Raw genomic sequence first — 20,265 nt, 5'->3', positions numbered from 1 at the left:
AGAATATATACTGTAGATGTCTATGATAGACTATATACTGTGGAATATATACTGTAGGTATCTATGGTAGAATATATACTGTAGGTATCTATGATAGAATATATACTGTATAATATATACTGTAGGTATCTATGATATAATATATACTGTAGGTATCTATGGTAGAATATATACTGTAGGTATCTATGGTAGAATATATACTGTAGGTATCTATGATAGAATATATACTGTAGAATATATACTGTAGATATCTATGATAGAATATATACTGTAGAATATATACTGTAGGTATCTATGATAGAATATATACTGTAGGTATCTATGATAGAATATATACTGTAGAATATATACTGTAGAATATATACTGTAGAATGTATACTGTAGATATATATGATAGAATATTTACTGTAGAATATATACTGTAGGTATCTATGATAGAATATATACTGTAGATATCTATGATAGAATATATACTGTAGAATATATACTGTAGGTATCTATGATAGAATATATACTGTAGAATATATACTGTAGGTATTTATGATAGAATATATACTGTAGATATCTATGATAGAATATATACTGTAGGTATCTATGATAGAATATATACTGTAGAATATATACTGTAGATGTCTATGATAGAATATATACTGTGGAATATATACTGTAGGTATCTATGGTAGAATATATACTGTAGGTATCTATGATAGAATATATACTGTAGAATATATACTGTATAATATATACTGGAGGTATCTATGATAGAATATATACTGTAGGTATCTATGGTAGAATATATACTGTAGGTATCTATGGTAGAATATATACTGTAGGTATCTATGATAGAATATATACTGTAGAATATATACTGTAGAATATATACTGTAGATATCTATGATAGAATATATACTGTAGAATATATACTGTAGGTATCTATGATAGAATATATACTGTAGGTATCTATGATAGAATATATACTGTAGAATATATACTGTAGAATATATACTGTAGATATCTATGATAGAATATATACTGTAGAATATATACTGTAGGTATCTATGATAGAATATATACTGTAGGTATCTATGATAGAATATATACTGTAGAATATATACTGTATAATATATACTGTAGAATGTATACTGTAGATATCTATGATAGAATATATACTGTAGAATATATACTGTAGATATATATGATAGAATATATACTGTAGGATATATACTGTAGAATATATACTGTAGGTATCTATGATAGAATATATACTGTAGGTATCTATGATAGAATATATACTGTAGAATATATACTGTAGATATCTATGATAGAATATATACTGTAGAATATATACTGTAGGTATCTGTGGTAGAATATATACTGTAGGTATCTATGATATAATATATACTGTAGAATATATACTGTAGAATATATACTGTAGAATATATACTGTAGGTATCTATGATAGAATATATACTGTAGGTATCTATGATAGAATATATACTGTAGGTATCTATGATAGAATATATACTGTAGAATATATACTGTAGATATCTATGGTAGAATATATACTGTAGAATGTATACTGTAGATATCTATGGTAGAATATATACTGTGGAATATATACTGTAGACATCTATGGTAGAATATATACTGTAGAATGTATACTGTAGATGTCTATGATAGAATATATACTGTGGAATATATACTGTAGGTATCTATGGTAGAATATATACTGTAGGTATCTATGATAGAATATATACTGTAGAATATATACTGTATAATATATACTGTAGGTATCTATGATATAATATATACTGTAGGTATCTATGATATAATATATACTGTAGGTATCTATGGTAGAATATATACTGTAGGTATCTATGATAGAATATATACTGTAGAATATATACTGTAGAATATATACTGTAGATATCTATGATAGAATATATACTGTAGGTATCTATGATAGAATATATACTGTAGGTATCTATGATAGAATATATACTGTAGAATATATACTGTAGATATCTATGATAGAATATATACTGTAGAATATATACTGTAGGTATCTATGATAGAATATATACTGTAGGTATCTATGATAGAATATATACTGTAGAATATATACTGTAGGTATCTGTGGTAGAATATATACTGTAGAATATATACTGTAGAATATATACTGTAGAATGTATACTGTAGATATCTATGATAGAATATATACTGTAGAATATATACTGTAGATATATATGATATAATATATACTGTAGAATATATACTGTAGAATATATACTGTAGGTATCTATGATAGAATATATACTGTAGGTATCTATGATAGAATATATACTGTAGAATATATACTGTAGATATCTATGATAGAATATATACTGTAGAATATATACTGTAGGTATCTGTGGTAGAATATATACTGTAGGTATCTATGATATAATATATACTGTAGAATATATACTGTAGAATATATACTGTAGAATATATACTGTAGGTATCTATGATAGAATATATACTGTAGGTATCTATGATAGAATATATACTGTAGGTATCTATGATAGAATATATACTGTAGATATCTATGGTAGAATATATACTGTAGAATGTATACTGTAGATGTCTATGATAGAATATATACTGTGGAATATATACTGTAGGTATCTATGGTAGAATATATACTGTAGGTATCTATGATAGAATATATACTGTAGAATATATACTGTATAATATATACTGTAGGTATCTATGATATAATATATACTGTAGGTATCTATGATATAATATATACTGTAGGTATCTATGGTAGAATATATACTGTAGGTATCTATGATAGAATATATACTGTAGAATATATACTGTAGAATATCTATGATAGAATATATACTGTAGAATATATACTGTAGGTATCTGTGGTAGAATATATACTGTAGGTATCTATGATATAATATATACTGTAGAATATATACTGTAGAATATATACTGTAGAATATATACTGTAGGTATCTATGATAGAATATATACTGTAGGTATCTATGATAGAATATATACTGTAGGTATCTATGATAGAATATATACTGTAGAATATATACTGTAGATATCTATGGTAGAATATATACTGTAGAATGTATACTGTAGATATCTATGGTAGAATATATACTGTGGAATATATACTGTAGATATCTATGGTAGAATATATACTGTAGAATGTATACTGTAGATGTCTATGATAGAATATATACTGTGGAATATATACTGTAGGTATCTATGGTAGAATATATACTGTAGGTATCTATGATAGAATATATACTGTAGAATATATACTGTATAATATATACTGTAGGTATCTATGATATAATATATACTGTAGGTATCTATGATATAATATATACTGTAGGTATCTATGGTAGAATATATACTGTAGGTATCTATGATAGAATATATACTGTAGAATATATACTGTAGAATATATACTGTAGATATCTATGATAGAATATATACTGTAGAATATATACTGTAGGTATCTATGATAGAATATATACTGTAGGTATCTATGATAGAATATATACTGTAGAATATATACTGTAGATATCTATGATAGAATATATACTGTAGAATATATACTGTAGGTATCTATGATAGAATATATACTGTAGGTATCTATGATAGAATATATACTGTAGAATATATACTGTAGGTATCTGTGGTAGAATATATACTGTAGAATATATACTGTAGAATATATACTGTAGAATGTATACTGTAGATATCTATGATAGAATATATACTGTAGAATATATACTGTAGATATATATGATAGAATATATACTGTAGAATATATACTGTAGAATATATACTGTAGGTATCTATGATAGAATATATACTGTAGGTATCTATGATAGAATATATACTGTAGAATATATACTGTAGATATCTATGATAGAATATATACTGTAGAATATATACTGTAGGTATCTGTGGTAGAATATATACTGTAGGTATCTATGATATAATATATACTGTAGAATATATACTGTAGAATATATACTGTAGAATATATACTGTAGGTATCTATGATAGAATATATACTGTAGGTATCTATGATAGAATATATACTGTAGGTATCTATGATAGAATATATACTGTAGAATATATACTGTAGATATCTATGGTAGAATATATACTGTAGATTGTATACTGTAGATATCTATGGTAGAATATATACTGTGGAATATATACTGTAGATATCTATGGTAGAATATATACTGTAGAATGTATACTGTAGATGTCTATGATAGAATATATCCTGTGGAATATATACTGTAGGTATCTATGGTAGAATATATACTGTAGGTATCTATGATAGAATATATACTGTAGAATATATACTGTAGATGTCTATGATAGACTATATACTGTGGAATATATACTGTAGGTATCTATGGTAGAATATATACTGTAGGTATCTATGATAGAATATATACTGTATAATATATACTGTAGGTATCTATGATATAATATATACTGTAGGTATCTATGGTAGAATATATACTGTAGGTATCTATGGTAGAATATATACTGTAGGTATCTATGATAGAATATATACTGTAGAATATATACTGTAGATATCTATGATAGAATATATACTGTAGAATATATACTGTAGGTATCTATGATAGAATATATACTGTAGGTATCTATGATAGAATATATACTGTAGAATATATACTGTAGAATATATACTGTAGAATGTATACTGTAGATATATATGATAGAATATTTACTGTAGAATATATACTGTAGGTATCTATGATAGAATATATACTGTAGATATCTATGATAGAATATATACTGTAGAATATATACTGTAGGTATCTATGATAGAATATATACTGTAGAATATATACTGTAGGTATTTATGATAGAATATATACTGTAGATATCTATGATAGAATATATACTGTAGGTATCTATGATAGAATATATACTGTAGAATATATACTGTAGATGTCTATGATAGAATATATACTGTGGAATATATACTGTAGGTATCTATGGTAGAATATATACTGTAGGTATCTATGATAGAATATATACTGTAGAATATATACTGTATAATATATACTGGAGGTATCTATGATAGAATATATACTGTAGGTATCTATGGTAGAATATATACTGTAGGTATCTATGGTAGAATATATACTGTAGGTATCTATGATAGAATATATACTGTAGAATATATACTGTAGAATATATACTGTAGATATCTATGATAGAATATATACTGTAGAATATATACTGTAGGTATCTATGATAGAATATATACTGTAGGTATCTATGATAGAATATATACTGTAGAATATATACTGTAGAATATATACTGTAGATATCTATGATAGAATATATACTGTAGAATATATACTGTAGGTATCTATGATAGAATATATACTGTAGGTATCTATGATAGAATATATACTGTAGAATATATACTGTATAATATATACTGTAGAATGTATACTGTAGATATCTATGATAGAATATATACTGTAGAATATATACTGTAGATATATATGATAGAATATATACTGTAGGATATATACTGTAGAATATATACTGTAGGTATCTATGATAGAATATATACTGTAGGTATCTATGATAGAATATATACTGTAGAATATATACTGTAGATATCTATGATAGAATATATACTGTAGAATATATACTGTAGGTATCTGTGGTAGAATATATACTGTAGGTATCTATGATATAATATATACTGTAGAATATATACTGTAGAATATATACTGTAGAATATATACTGTAGGTATCTATGATAGAATATATACTGTAGGTATCTATGATAGAATATATACTGTAGGTATCTATGATAGAATATATACTGTAGAATATATACTGTAGATATCTATGGTAGAATATATACTGTAGAATGTATACTGTAGATATCTATGGTAGAATATATACTGTGGAATATATACTGTAGACATCTATGGTAGAATATATACTGTAGAATGTATACTGTAGATGTCTATGATAGAATATATACTGTGGAATATATACTGTAGGTATCTATGGTAGAATATATACTGTAGGTATCTATGATAGAATATATACTGTAGAATATATACTGTAGATGTCTATGATAGACTATATACTGTGGAATATATACTGTAGGTATCTATGGTAGAATATATACTGTAGGTATCTATGATAGAATATATACTGTAGAATATATACTGTATAATATATACTGTAGGTATCTATGATATAATATATACTGTAGGTATCTATGATATAATATATACTGTAGGTATCTATGGTAGAATATATACTGTAGGTATCTATGATAGAATATATACTGTAGAATATATACTGTAGAATATATACTGTAGATATCTATGATAGAATATATACTGTAGGTATCTATGATAGAATATATACTGTAGGTATCTATGATAGAATATATACTGTAGAATATATACTGTAGATATCTATGATAGAATATATACTGTAGAATATATACTGTAGGTATCTATGATAGAATATATACTGTAGGTATCTATGATAGAATATATACTGTAGAATATATACTGTAGGTATCTGTGGTAGAATATATACTGTAGAATATATACTGTAGAATATATACTGTAGAATGTATACTGTAGATATCTATGATAGAATATATACTGTAGAATATATACTGTAGATATATATGATATAATATATACTGTAGAATATATACTGTAGAATATATACTGTAGGTATCTATGATAGAATATATACTGTAGGTATCTATGATAGAATATATACTGTAGAATATATACTGTAGATATCTATGATAGAATATATACTGTAGAATATATACTGTAGGTATCTGTGGTAGAATATATACTGTAGGTATCTATGATATAATATATACTGTAGAATATATACTGTAGAATATATACTGTAGAATATATACTGTAGGTATCTATGATAGAATATATACTGTAGGTATCTATGATAGAATATATACTGTAGGTATCTATGATAGAATATATACTGTAGATATCTATGGTAGAATATATACTGTAGAATGTATACTGTAGATGTCTATGATAGAATATATACTGTGGAATATATACTGTAGGTATCTATGGTAGAATATATACTGTAGGTATCTATGATAGAATATATACTGTAGAATATATACTGTATAATATATACTGTAGGTATCTATGATATAATATATACTGTAGGTATCTATGATATAATATATACTGTAGGTATCTATGGTAGAATATATACTGTAGGTATCTATGATAGAATATATACTGTAGAATATATACTGTAGAATATATACTGTAGATATCTATGATAGAATATATACTGTAGAATATATACTGTAGGTATCTATGATAGAATATATACTGTAGGTATCTATGATAGAATATATACTGTAGAATATATACTGTAGATATCTATGATAGAATATATACTGTAGAATATATACTGTAGGTATCTATGATAGAATATATACTGTAGGTATCTATGATAGAATATATACTGTAGAATATATACTGTAGGTATCTGTGGTAGAATATATACTGTAGAATATATACTGTAGAATATATACTGTAGAATGTATACTGTAGATATCTATGATAGAATATATACTGTAGAATATATACTGTAGATATATATGATAGAATATATACTGTAGAATATATACTGTAGAATATATACTGTAGGTATCTATGATAGAATATATACTGTAGGTATCTATGATAGAATATATACTGTAGAATATATACTGTAGATATCTATGATAGAATATATACTGTAGAATATATACTGTAGGTATCTGTGGTAGAATATATACTGTAGGTATCTATGATATAATATATACTGTAGAATATATACTGTAGAATATATACTGTAGAATATATACTGTAGGTATCTATGATAGAATATATACTGTAGGTATCTATGATAGAATATATACTGTAGGTATCTATGATAGAATATATACTGTAGAATATATACTGTAGATATCTATGGTAGAATATATACTGTAGATTGTATACTGTAGATATCTATGGTAGAATATATACTGTGGAATATATACTGTAGATATCTATGGTAGAATATATACTGTAGAATGTATACTGTAGATGTCTATGATAGAATATATCCTGTGGAATATATACTGTAGGTATCTATGGTAGAATATATACTGTAGGTATCTATGATAGAATATATACTGTAGAATATATACTGTAGATGTCTATGATAGACTATATACTGTGGAATATATACTGTAGGTATCTATGGTAGAATATATACTGTAGGTATCTATGATAGAATATATACTGTAGAATATATACTGTATAATATATACTGTAGGTATCTATGATATAATATATACTGTAGGTATCTATGGTAGAATATATACTGTAGGTATCTATGGTAGAATATATACTGTAGGTATCTATGATAGAATATATACTGTAGAATATATACTGTAGAATATATACTGTAGATATCTATGATAGAATATATACTGTAGGTATCTATGATAGAATATATACTGTAGGTATCTATGATAGAATATATACTGTAGAATATATACTGTAGATATCTATGATAGAATATATACTGTAGAATATATACTGTAGGTATCTATGATAGAATATATACTGTAGGTATCTATGATAGAATATATACTGTAGAATATATACTGTAGAATATATACTGTAGAATATATACTGTAGAATGTATACTGTAGATATCTATGATAGAATATATACTGTAGAATATATACTGTAGATATATATGATATAATATATACTGTAGAATATATACTGTAGAATATATACTGTAGGTATCTATGATAGAATATATACTGTAGGTATCTATGATAGAATATATACTGTAGAATATATACTGTAGATATCTATGATAGAATATATACTGTAGAATATATACTGTAGGTATCTGTGGTAGAATATATACTGTAGGTATCTATGATATAATATATACTGTAGAATATATACTGTAGAATATATACTGTAGAATATATACTGTAGGTATCTATGATAGAATATATACTGTAGGTATCTATGATAGAATATATACTGTAGGTATCTATGATAGAATATATACTGTAGATATCTATGGTAGAATATATACTGTAGAATGTATACTGTAGATGTCTATGATAGAATATATACTGTGGAATATATACTGTAGGTATCTATGGTAGAATATATACTGTAGGTATCTATGATATAATATATACTGTAGGTATCTATGGTAGAATATATACTGTAGGTATCTATGATAGAATATATACTGTAGAATATATACTGTAGAATATATACTGTAGATATCTATGATAGAATATATACTGTAGAATATATACTGTAGGTATCTATGATAGAATATATACTGTAGGTATCTATGATAGAATATATACTGTAGAATATATACTGTAGATATCTATGATAGAATATATACTGTAGAATATATACTGTAGGTATCTATGATAGAATATATACTGTAGGTATCTATGATAGAATATATACTGTAGAATATATACTGTAGGTATCTGTGGTAGAATATATACTGTAGAATATATACTGTAGAATATATACTGTAGAATGTATACTGTAGATATCTATGATAGAATATATACTGTAGAATATATACTGTAGATATATATGATAGAATATATACTGTAGAATATATACTGTAGAATATATACTGTAGGTATCTATGATAGAATATATACTGTAGGTATCTATGTTAGAATATATACTGTAGAATATATACTGTAGATATCTATGATAGAATATATACTGTAGAATATATACTGTAGGTATCTGTGGTAGAATATATACTGTAGGTATCTATGATATAATATATACTGTAGAATATATACTGTAGAATATATACTGTAGAATATATACTGTAGGTATCTATGATAGAATATATACTGTAGGTATCTATGATAGAATATATACTGTAGGTATCTATGATAGAATATATACTGTAGAATATATACTGTAGATATCTATGGTAGAATATATACTGTAGATTGTATACTGTAGATATCTATGGTAGAATATATACTGTGGAATATATACTGTAGATATCTATGGTAGAATATATACTGTAGAATGTATACTGTAGATGTCTATGATAGAATATATCCTGTGGAATATATACTGTAGGTATCTATGGTAGAATATATACTGTAGGTATCTATGATAGAATATATACTGTAGAATATATACTGTAGATGTCTATGATAGACTATATACTGTGGAATATATACTGTAGGTATCTATGGTAGAATATATACTGTAGGTATCTATGATAGAATATATACTGTAGAATATATACTGTATAATATATACTGTAGGTATCTATGATATAATATATACTGTAGGTATCTATGGTAGAATATATACTGTAGGTATCTATGGTAGAATATATACTGTAGGTATCTATGATAGAATATATACTGTAGAATATATACTGTAGAATATATACTGTAGATATCTATGATAGAATATATACTGTAGGTATCTATGATAGAATATATACTGTAGGTATCTATGATAGAATATATACTGTAGAATATATACTGTAGATATCTATGATAGAATATATACTGTAGAATATATACTGTAGGTATCTATGATAGAATATATACTGTAGGTATCTATGATAGAATATATACTGTAGAATATATACTGTAGAATATATACTGTAGAATGTATACTGTAGATATATATGATAGAATATTTACTGTAGAATATATACTGTAGGTATCTATGATAGAATATATACTGTAGATATCTATGATAGAATATATACTGTAGAATATATACTGTAGGTATCTATGATAGAATATATACTGTAGAATATATACTGTAGGTATTTATGATAGAATATATACTGTAGATATCTATGATAGAATATATACTGTAGGTATCTATGATAGAATATATACTGTAGAATATATACTGTAGATGTCTATGATAGAATATATACTGTAGAATATATACTGTAGGTATTTATGATAGAATATATACTGTAGATATCTATGATAGAATATATACTGTAGGTATCTATGGTAGAATATATACTGTAGGTATCTATGATAGAATATATACTGTAGAATATATACTGTATAATATATACTGTAGGTATCTATGATAGAATATATACTGTAGAATATATACTGTAGATATCTATGATAGAATATATACTGTAGAATATATACTGTAGGTATCTGTGGTAGAATATATACTGTAGGTATCTATGATATAATATATACTGTAGAATATATACTGTAGAATATATACTGTAGAATATATACTGTAGGTATCTATGATAGAATATATACTGTAGGTATCTATGATAGAATATATACTGTAGGTATCTATGATAGAATATATACTGTAGAATATATACTGTAGATATCTATGGTAGAATATATACTGTAGATTGTATACTGTAGATATCTATGGTAGAATATATACTGTGGAATATATACTGTAGATATCTATGGTAGAATATATACTGTAGAATGTATACTGTAGATGTCTATGATAGAATATATCCTGTGGAATATATACTGTAGGTATCTATGGTAGAATATATACTGTAGGTATCTATGATAGAATATATACTGTAGAATATATACTGTAGATGTCTATGATAGACTATATACTGTGGAATATATACTGTAGGTATCTATGGTAGAATATATACTGTAGGTATCTATGATAGAATATATACTGTAGAATATATACTGTATAATATATACTGTAGGTATCTATGATATAATATATACTGTAGGTATCTATGGTAGAATATATACTGTAGGTATCTATGGTAGAATATATACTGTAGGTATCTATGATAGAATATATACTGTAGAATATATACTGTAGAATATATACTGTAGATATCTATGATAGAATATATACTGTAGGTATCTATGATAGAATATATACTGTAGGTATCTATGATAGAATATATACTGTAGAATATATACTGTAGATATCTATGATAGAATATATACTGTAGAATATATACTGTAGGTATCTATGATAGAATATATACTGTAGGTATCTATGATAGAATATATACTGTAGAATATATACTGTAGAATATATACTGTAGAATGTATACTGTAGATATATATGATAGAATATTTACTGTAGAATATATACTGTAGGTATCTATGATAGAATATATACTGTAGATATCTATGATAGAATATATACTGTAGAATATATACTGTAGGTATCTATGATAGAATATATACTGTAGAATATATACTGTAGGTATTTATGATAGAATATATACTGTAGATATCTATGATAGAATATATACTGTAGGTATCTATGATAGAATATATACTGTAGAATATATACTGTAGATGTCTATGATAGAATATATACTGTAGAATATATACTGTAGGTATTTATGATAGAATATATACTGTAGATATCTATGATAGAATATATACTGTAGGTATCTATGGTAGAATATATACTGTAGGTATCTATGATAGAATATATACTGTAGAATATATACTGTATAATATATACTGTAGGTATCTATGATAGAATATATACTGTAGGTATCTATGGTAGAATATATACTGTAGGTATCTATGGTAGAATATATACTGTAGGTATCTATGATAGAATATATACTGTAGAATATATACTGTAGAATATATACTGTAGATATCTATGATAGAATATATACTGTAGAATATATACTGTAGGTATCTATGATAGAATATATACTGTAGGTATCTATGATAGAATATATACTGTAGAATATATACTGTAGAATATATACTGTAGATATCTATGATAGAATATATACTGTAGAATATATACTGTAGGTATCTATGATAGAATATATACTGTAGGTATCTATGATAGAATATATACTGTAGGTATCTATGATAGAATATATACTGTAGAATATATACTGTAGATATCTATGGTAGAATATATACTGTAGAATGTATACTGTAGATATCTATGGTAGAATATATACTGTGGAATATATACTGTAGACATCTATGGTAGAATATATACTGTAGAATGTATACTGTAGATGTCTATGATAGAATATATACTGTGGAATATATACTGTAGGTATCTATGGTAGAATATATACTGTAGGTATCTATGATATAATATATACTGTAGAATATATACTGTAGATGTCTATGATAGACTATATACTGTGGAATATATACTGTAGGTATCTATGGTAGAATATATACTGTAGGTATCTATGATAGAATATATACTGTAGAATATATACTGTATAATATATACTGTAGGTATCTATGATATAATATATACTGTAGGTATCTATGATATAATATATACTGTAGGTATCTATGGTAGAATATATACTGTAGGTATCTATGATAGAATATATACTGTAGAATATATACTGTAGAATATATACTGTAGATATCTATGATAGAATATATACTGTAGAATATATACTGTAGGTATCTATGATAGAATATATACTGTAGGTATCTATGATAGAATATATACTGTAGAATATATACTGTAGATATCTATGATAGAATATATACTGTAGAATATATACTGTAGGTATCTATGATAGAATATATACTGTAGGTATCTATGATAGAATATATACTGTAGAATATATACTGTAGGTATCTGTGGTAGAATATATACTGTAGAATATATACTGTAGAATATATACTGTAGAATGTATACTGTAGATATCTATGATAGAATATATACTGTAGAATATATACTGTAGATATATATGATATAATATATACTGTAGAATATATACTGTAGAATATATACTGTAGGTATCTATGATAGAATATATACTGTAGGTATCTATGATAGAATATATACTGTAGAATATATACTGTAGATATCTATGATAGAATATATACTGTAGAATATATACTGTAGGTATCTGTGGTAGAATATATACTGTAGGTATCTATGATATAATATATACTGTAGAATATATACTGTAGAATATATACTGTAGAATATATACTGTAGGTATCTATGATAGAATATATACTGTAGGTATCTATGATAGAATATATACTGTAGGTATCTATGATAGAATATATACTGTAGATATCTATGGTAGAATATATACTGTAGAATGTATACTGTAGATATCTATGGTAGAATATATACTGTGGAACATATACTGTAGATATCTATGGTAGAATATATACTGTAGAATGTATACTGTAGATGTGTATGATAGAATATATCCAGTGGAATATATACTGTAGGTATCTATGGTAGAATATATACTGTAGGTATCTATGATAGAATATATACTGTAGAATATATACTGTAGATGTCTATGATAGACTATATACTGTGGAATATATACTGTAGGTATCTATGGTAGAATATATACTGTAGGTATCTATGATAGAATATATACTGTAGAATATATACTGTATAATATATACTGTAGGTATCTATGATATAATATATACTGTAGGTATCTATGGTAGAATATATACTGTAGGTATCTATGGTAGAATATATACTGTAGGTATCTATGATAGAATATATACTGTAGAATATATACTGTAGAATATATACTGTAGATATCTATGATAGAATATATACTGTAGAATATATACTGTAGGTATCTATGATAGAATATATACTGTAGGTATCTATGATAGAATATATACTGTAGAATATATACTGTAGATATCTATGATAGAATATATACTGTAGAATATATACTGTAGGTATCTATGATAGAATATATACTGTAGGTATCTATGATAGAATATATACTGTAGAATATATACTGTAGAATATATACTGTAGAATGTATACTGTAGATATATATGATAGAATATATACTGTAGAATATATACTGTAGGTATCTATGATAGAATATATACTGTAGATATCTATGATAGAATATATACTGTAGAATATATACTGTAGGTATCTATGATAGAATATATACTGTAGAATATATACTGTAGGTATTTATGATAGAATATATACTGTAGATATCTATGATAGAATATATACTGTAGGTATCTATGATAGAATATATACTGTAGAATATATACTGTAGAATATATACTGTAGGTATCTATGGTAGAATTTATACTGTAGGTATCTATGATAGAATATATACTGTAGGTATCTATGGTAGAATATATACTGTAGGTATCTATGATAGAATATATACTGTAGAATATATACTGTAGAATATATACTGTAGGTATATATGGTAGAATATATACTGTAGAATATATACTGTAGGTATCTATGATAGAATATATACTGTAGGTATCTATGATAGAATATATACTGTAGGTATCTATGATAGAATATATACTGTAGAATATATACTGTAGGTATCTATGATAGAATATATACTGTAGAATATATACTGTAGGTATCTATGATAGAATATATACTGTAGGTATCTATGATAGAATATATACTGTAGAATATATACTGTAGGTATCTATGATAGAATATATACTGTAGGTATCTATGATAGAATATATACTGTAGAATATATACTGTAGGTATCTATGGTAGAATATATACTGTAGGTATCTATGATAGAATATATACTGTAGGTATCTATGATAGAATATATACTGTAGAATATATACTGTAGGTATCTATGGTAGAATATATACTGTAGAATATATACTGTAGGTATCTATGGTAGAATATATACTGTAGGTATCTATGATAGAATATATACTGTAGGTATCTATGATAGAATATATACTGTAGAATATATACTGTAGGTATCTATGGTAGAATATATACTGTAGGTATCTATGATAGAATATATACTGTAGGTATCTATGATAGAATATATACTGTAGAATATATACTGTAGGTATCTATGGTAGAATATATACTGTAGGTATCTATGATAGAATATATACTGTAGGTATCTATGATAGAATATATACTGTAGAATATATACTGTAGGTATCTATGATAGAATATATACTGTAGGTATCTATGATAGAATATATACTGTAGAATATATACTGTAGGTATCTATGATAGAATATATACTGTAGAATATATACTGTAGGTATCTATGATAGAATATATACTGTAGGTATCTATGATAGAATATATACTGTAGGTATCTACGGTAGAATATTTATCTGTGGCTACCTGGTTGATGAAGTCTCTCTCTCCCTCCCTCTCTCTCCCTCTCTCTCACCCTCTCCCTCTCCCTCTCTCACCCTCTCCCTCCCTCTCCCTCCCTCTCTCTTTCAGGACATGGAGGGGTGAATCAGTTAGGGGGCGTGTTCGTGAACGGCAGGCCCCTCCCAGATGTGGTGCGAACGCGAATCGTAGAGCTGGCTCACCAAGGGGTCCGCCCCTGTGACATCTCCCGACAGCTCCGGGTCAGTCACGGATGTGTCAGCAAGATACTGGGGAGGTGAGACACACACACACACACGCACACGCACACGCACACGCACACGCACACGCACACGCACACGCACACGCACACACACACACACACCACACACACACGCACACACGCACACACGCACACACCACACACACGCACACGCACACGCACACGCACACGCACACGCACACGCACACACACACACACACCACACACACACACACACACACACACACACACCACACACACACACACACACACACACACACACACACACACACACACACATCTTACTGAACACAGGTGTAGCGTGATGTACTACATTACCCATAATGCTCTGTAACTATATCTGGTTTCTCTTACTGAACACAGGTGTAGCGTGATGTACTACATTACCCATAATGCTCTGTAACTATATCTGGTTTCTCTTACTGAACACAGGTGTAGCGTGATGTACTACAATACCCATAATGCTCTGTAACTATATCTGGTTTCTCTTACTGAACACAGGTGTAGCGTGATGTACTACATTACCCATAATGCTCTGTAACTATATCTGGTTTATCTTACTAAACACAGGTGTAGCGCGGTGTACTACATTACCCATAATGCTCTGTAACTATAAAAAGAGAGAGAGACAGAAAGAGAGAGAGAGGAAGATACTTCATCAACCAGGTAGCCACAGAGACAGAGACAGGTAGCCACACACACAGAGACAGGTAGCCACACACACAGAGACACGTAGCCACACACACAGAGACAGGTAGCCACAGAGACAGGTAGCCACAGAGCCAGTTAGCCACAGAGACAGGTAGCCAGAGAGACAGGTAGCCACAGAGACAGGTAGCCACAGAGACAGGTAGCCACAGAGACAGGTAGCCACAGAGACAGGTAGCCAGAGAGACAGGTAGCCACAGAGACAGGTAGCCAGAGAGACAGGTAGCCACAGAGACAGGTAGCCACAGATACAGGTAGCCAGAGAGACAGGTAGCCAGAGAGACAGGTAGCCAGAGAGATAGGTAGCCACAGAGACAGGTAGCCAGAGAGACAGGTAGCCACAGAGACAGGTAGCCACAGAGACAGGTAGCCACAGAGACAGGTAGCCACAGAGACAGGTAGCCACACACACAGAGACAGGTAGCCACAGAGACAGGTAGCCACAGAGACAGGTAGCCACAGAGACAGGTAGACACAGAGACAGGTAGCCACAGAGACAGGTAGCCACAGAGACAGGTAGCCACAGAGCCAGTTAGCCACAGAGACAGGTAGCCAGAGAGACAGGTAGCCACAGAGACAGGTAGCCAGAGAGACAGGTAGCCACAGAGACAGGTAGCCACAGAGACACGTAGCCACAGAGACAGGTAGCCACAGAGACAGGTAGCCACAGAGCCAGTTAGCCACAGAGACAGGTAGCCACAGAGACAGGTAGCCACAGAGACAGGTAGCCACAGAGACAGGTAGCCACAGAGCCAGATAGCCACAGAGACAGGTAGCCACAGAGACAGGTAGCCACAGAGCCAGATAGCCACAGAGACAGGTAGCCACAGAGACAGGTAGCCACAGAGACAGGTAGCCACAGAGACAGGTAGCCACAGATGATACCTTCTTTGCCCTCTCTCTTTTTCTCCTCATTCCTCCATCTCTCTGTGTCTTTCTACCTTCAGTTAGTCATCCAGTCCTACAGTCTCTCTCTCTCTCTTCTACCTGTATTGCTCCCTCCCTCCCTCCCTCCCTCCCTCCCTCCCTCCCTCCCTCCCTCCCTCCCTCCCTCCCTCCCTCCCTCCCTCCCTCCCTCTCCAGAAAAGATGGAATACAAAGGACTAAGATTCATCACAATTTGCATCAAAATGAACCTACTATATTTTAAAGTTCTGCACAAAAAAAGGACAGGGGTAGAGAGGGAGAGAGAGAGAGAGAGAGAGAGAGAGAGAGAGAGAGAGAGAGAGAGAGAGAGAGAGAGAGAGAGAGAGAGAGAGAGAGAGAGAGAGAGAGAGAGAGAGAGAGAGAGAGAGAGAGAGAGAGAGAGAGAGAGAGGAGGACAGGGAGAGAGAGACTGAGACAGAGAGATGGATAGAAAGAGAGGAATAGAGAGAGAAAGAGAGAAAGAGAGAGAGAGAGAGAGGGAGAGAAAAAGAGAGAGAGAGACAGAGAGAGAGAGAGAGAGAGAGAGAGAGAGAGAGAGAGAGAGAGACAGAGACAGGGAGAGAGAGAGAGAGAGAGAGACAAGGACAGGGAGAGAGAGAAAGAGAGGAGGCTATTTGAATGGGCATAAAGGGAAGGATTAGTGAAAGCGACCCTCAGCTATATAAAAAAATGTTCTTCACATTGTTCTCACCCCTCCCTCTCTTTCTTCACCCAGAGGGGGGGGCCCTCTCTCTCCCTGGCTGGCCGTTCAACTCACTCAAGCGTTACCATGAGGAGGAGGGAAGGAGGAGGAGAGGATGGGAGGAGGAGGAGGGGAGGATGAGGGGAGGAGGAGGAGAGGAGGTTGGGGAGGAGGGGAGGAGGAGGGAGGATGGGAGGAGGGGGGAGGATGAGGGGAGGAGGAGGAGAGGAGGTTGGGGAGGAGGAGGGGAGGAGGGGAGGAGAGGGGGGAGGAGGAGGAGGGGAGGAGGGGAGGAGGAGGAGAGGAGGGGAGGAGGATGGGATGAGGAAGGGAGGAGGGGAGGAGGATGGGATGAGGAGGGGAGGAGGAGGAGAGGAGGAGAGGAGGATGGGAGGAGGGGAGGAGGGGAGGAGGAGAGGAGGAGGGGGGAGGAGGGTAGGATGAGAGGAGGAGGAGAGGAGGGGAGGATGAGAGGAGGGGAGGAGGGGAGGAGGATGGGATGAGGAGGGGAGGAGGAGGAGAGGAGGAGAGGAGGATGGGAGGAGGGGAGGAGGGGAGGAGGATGGGATGAGGAGGGGAGGAGGAGGAGAGGAGGAGGGGAGGAGGAGGGGAGGATGGGATGAGGAGGGGAGGAGGAGGGGAGGAGGGGAGGAATAGGGGAGGAGGGGAGGAGGAGGGGAGGAGGGGAGGAATAGGGGAGGATGAGAGGAGGAGGGGAGGATTGGATGAGGAGGGGAGGATGAGGGGAGGAGGAGGGGAGGATGGGATGAGGAGGGGAGGATGGGAGGAATAGGGGAGGATGAGAGGAGAAGGGGAGGAATAGGAGAGGATGAGAGGAGGAGGGGAGGATTGGATGAGGAGGGGAGGATGAGGGGAGGAGGAGGGGAGGATGGGATGAGGAGGGGAGGATGGGATGAGGAGGGGAGGATGAGAGGAGGAGGGGAGGATTGGATGAGGAGGGGAGGATGAGGGGAGGAGGAGGGGAGGATGGGATGAGGAGGGGAGGATGGGATGAGGAGGGGAGGATGAGAGGAGGAGGGGAGGATTGGATGAGGGGAGGAGGAGGGGAGGATGGGATGAGGAGGAGAGGATGAGGGGAGGAGGAGGGGAGGATGGGATGAGGAGGGGAGGATGGGAGGAATAGGGGAGGATGAGAGGAGGAGGGGAGGAATAGGGGAGGATGGGATGAGGAGGGGAGGAGGAGGGGAGGAGGGAAGGAATAGGGGAGGAGGGGAGGAGGAGGGGAGGAGGAGAGGAGGATGGGATGAGGAGGGGAGGATGAGAGGAGGAGGGAAGAAGGATGGGATGAGGAGGGGAGGAGGAGGAGAGGAGGATGGGATGAGGAGGGGAGGAGGAGTGGAGGAGTAGGGGAGGATGGGATGAGGAGGGGAATATGGGATGAGGATAGGATGAGGAGGGGAGGAGGAGGGGAGGATGAG

The 20,265-nt window shown here is 31.0% G+C and overlaps 1 protein-coding gene across 4 annotated transcripts in view; it reads left to right on the top strand.

The window, feature by feature from the left end:
* pax5 (paired box 5) overlaps positions 1 to 20,265 on the top strand; it is a 238,641-nt gene that overhangs the window by 66,362 nt on the left and 152,014 nt on the right. For all 4 annotated transcript variants that reach the window (XM_071408372.1, XM_071408371.1, XM_071408374.1 and 1 more), the window contains exon 2: positions 16,359 to 16,524. In XM_071408372.1, coding sequence (XP_071264473.1) covers positions 16,359 to 16,524 — 166 coding nt within the window. The remainder of the gene's footprint in view (positions 1 to 16,358; positions 16,525 to 20,265) is intronic.

The sequence above is a fragment of the Salvelinus alpinus genome, chromosome 6 (assembly GCF_045679555.1).
Source record: "Salvelinus alpinus chromosome 6, SLU_Salpinus.1, whole genome shotgun sequence".
Classification (NCBI taxonomy): Eukaryota; Metazoa; Chordata; class Actinopteri; order Salmoniformes; family Salmonidae; genus Salvelinus; species Salvelinus alpinus.
This window is presented reverse-complemented; position numbering and strand designations above follow the sequence as displayed.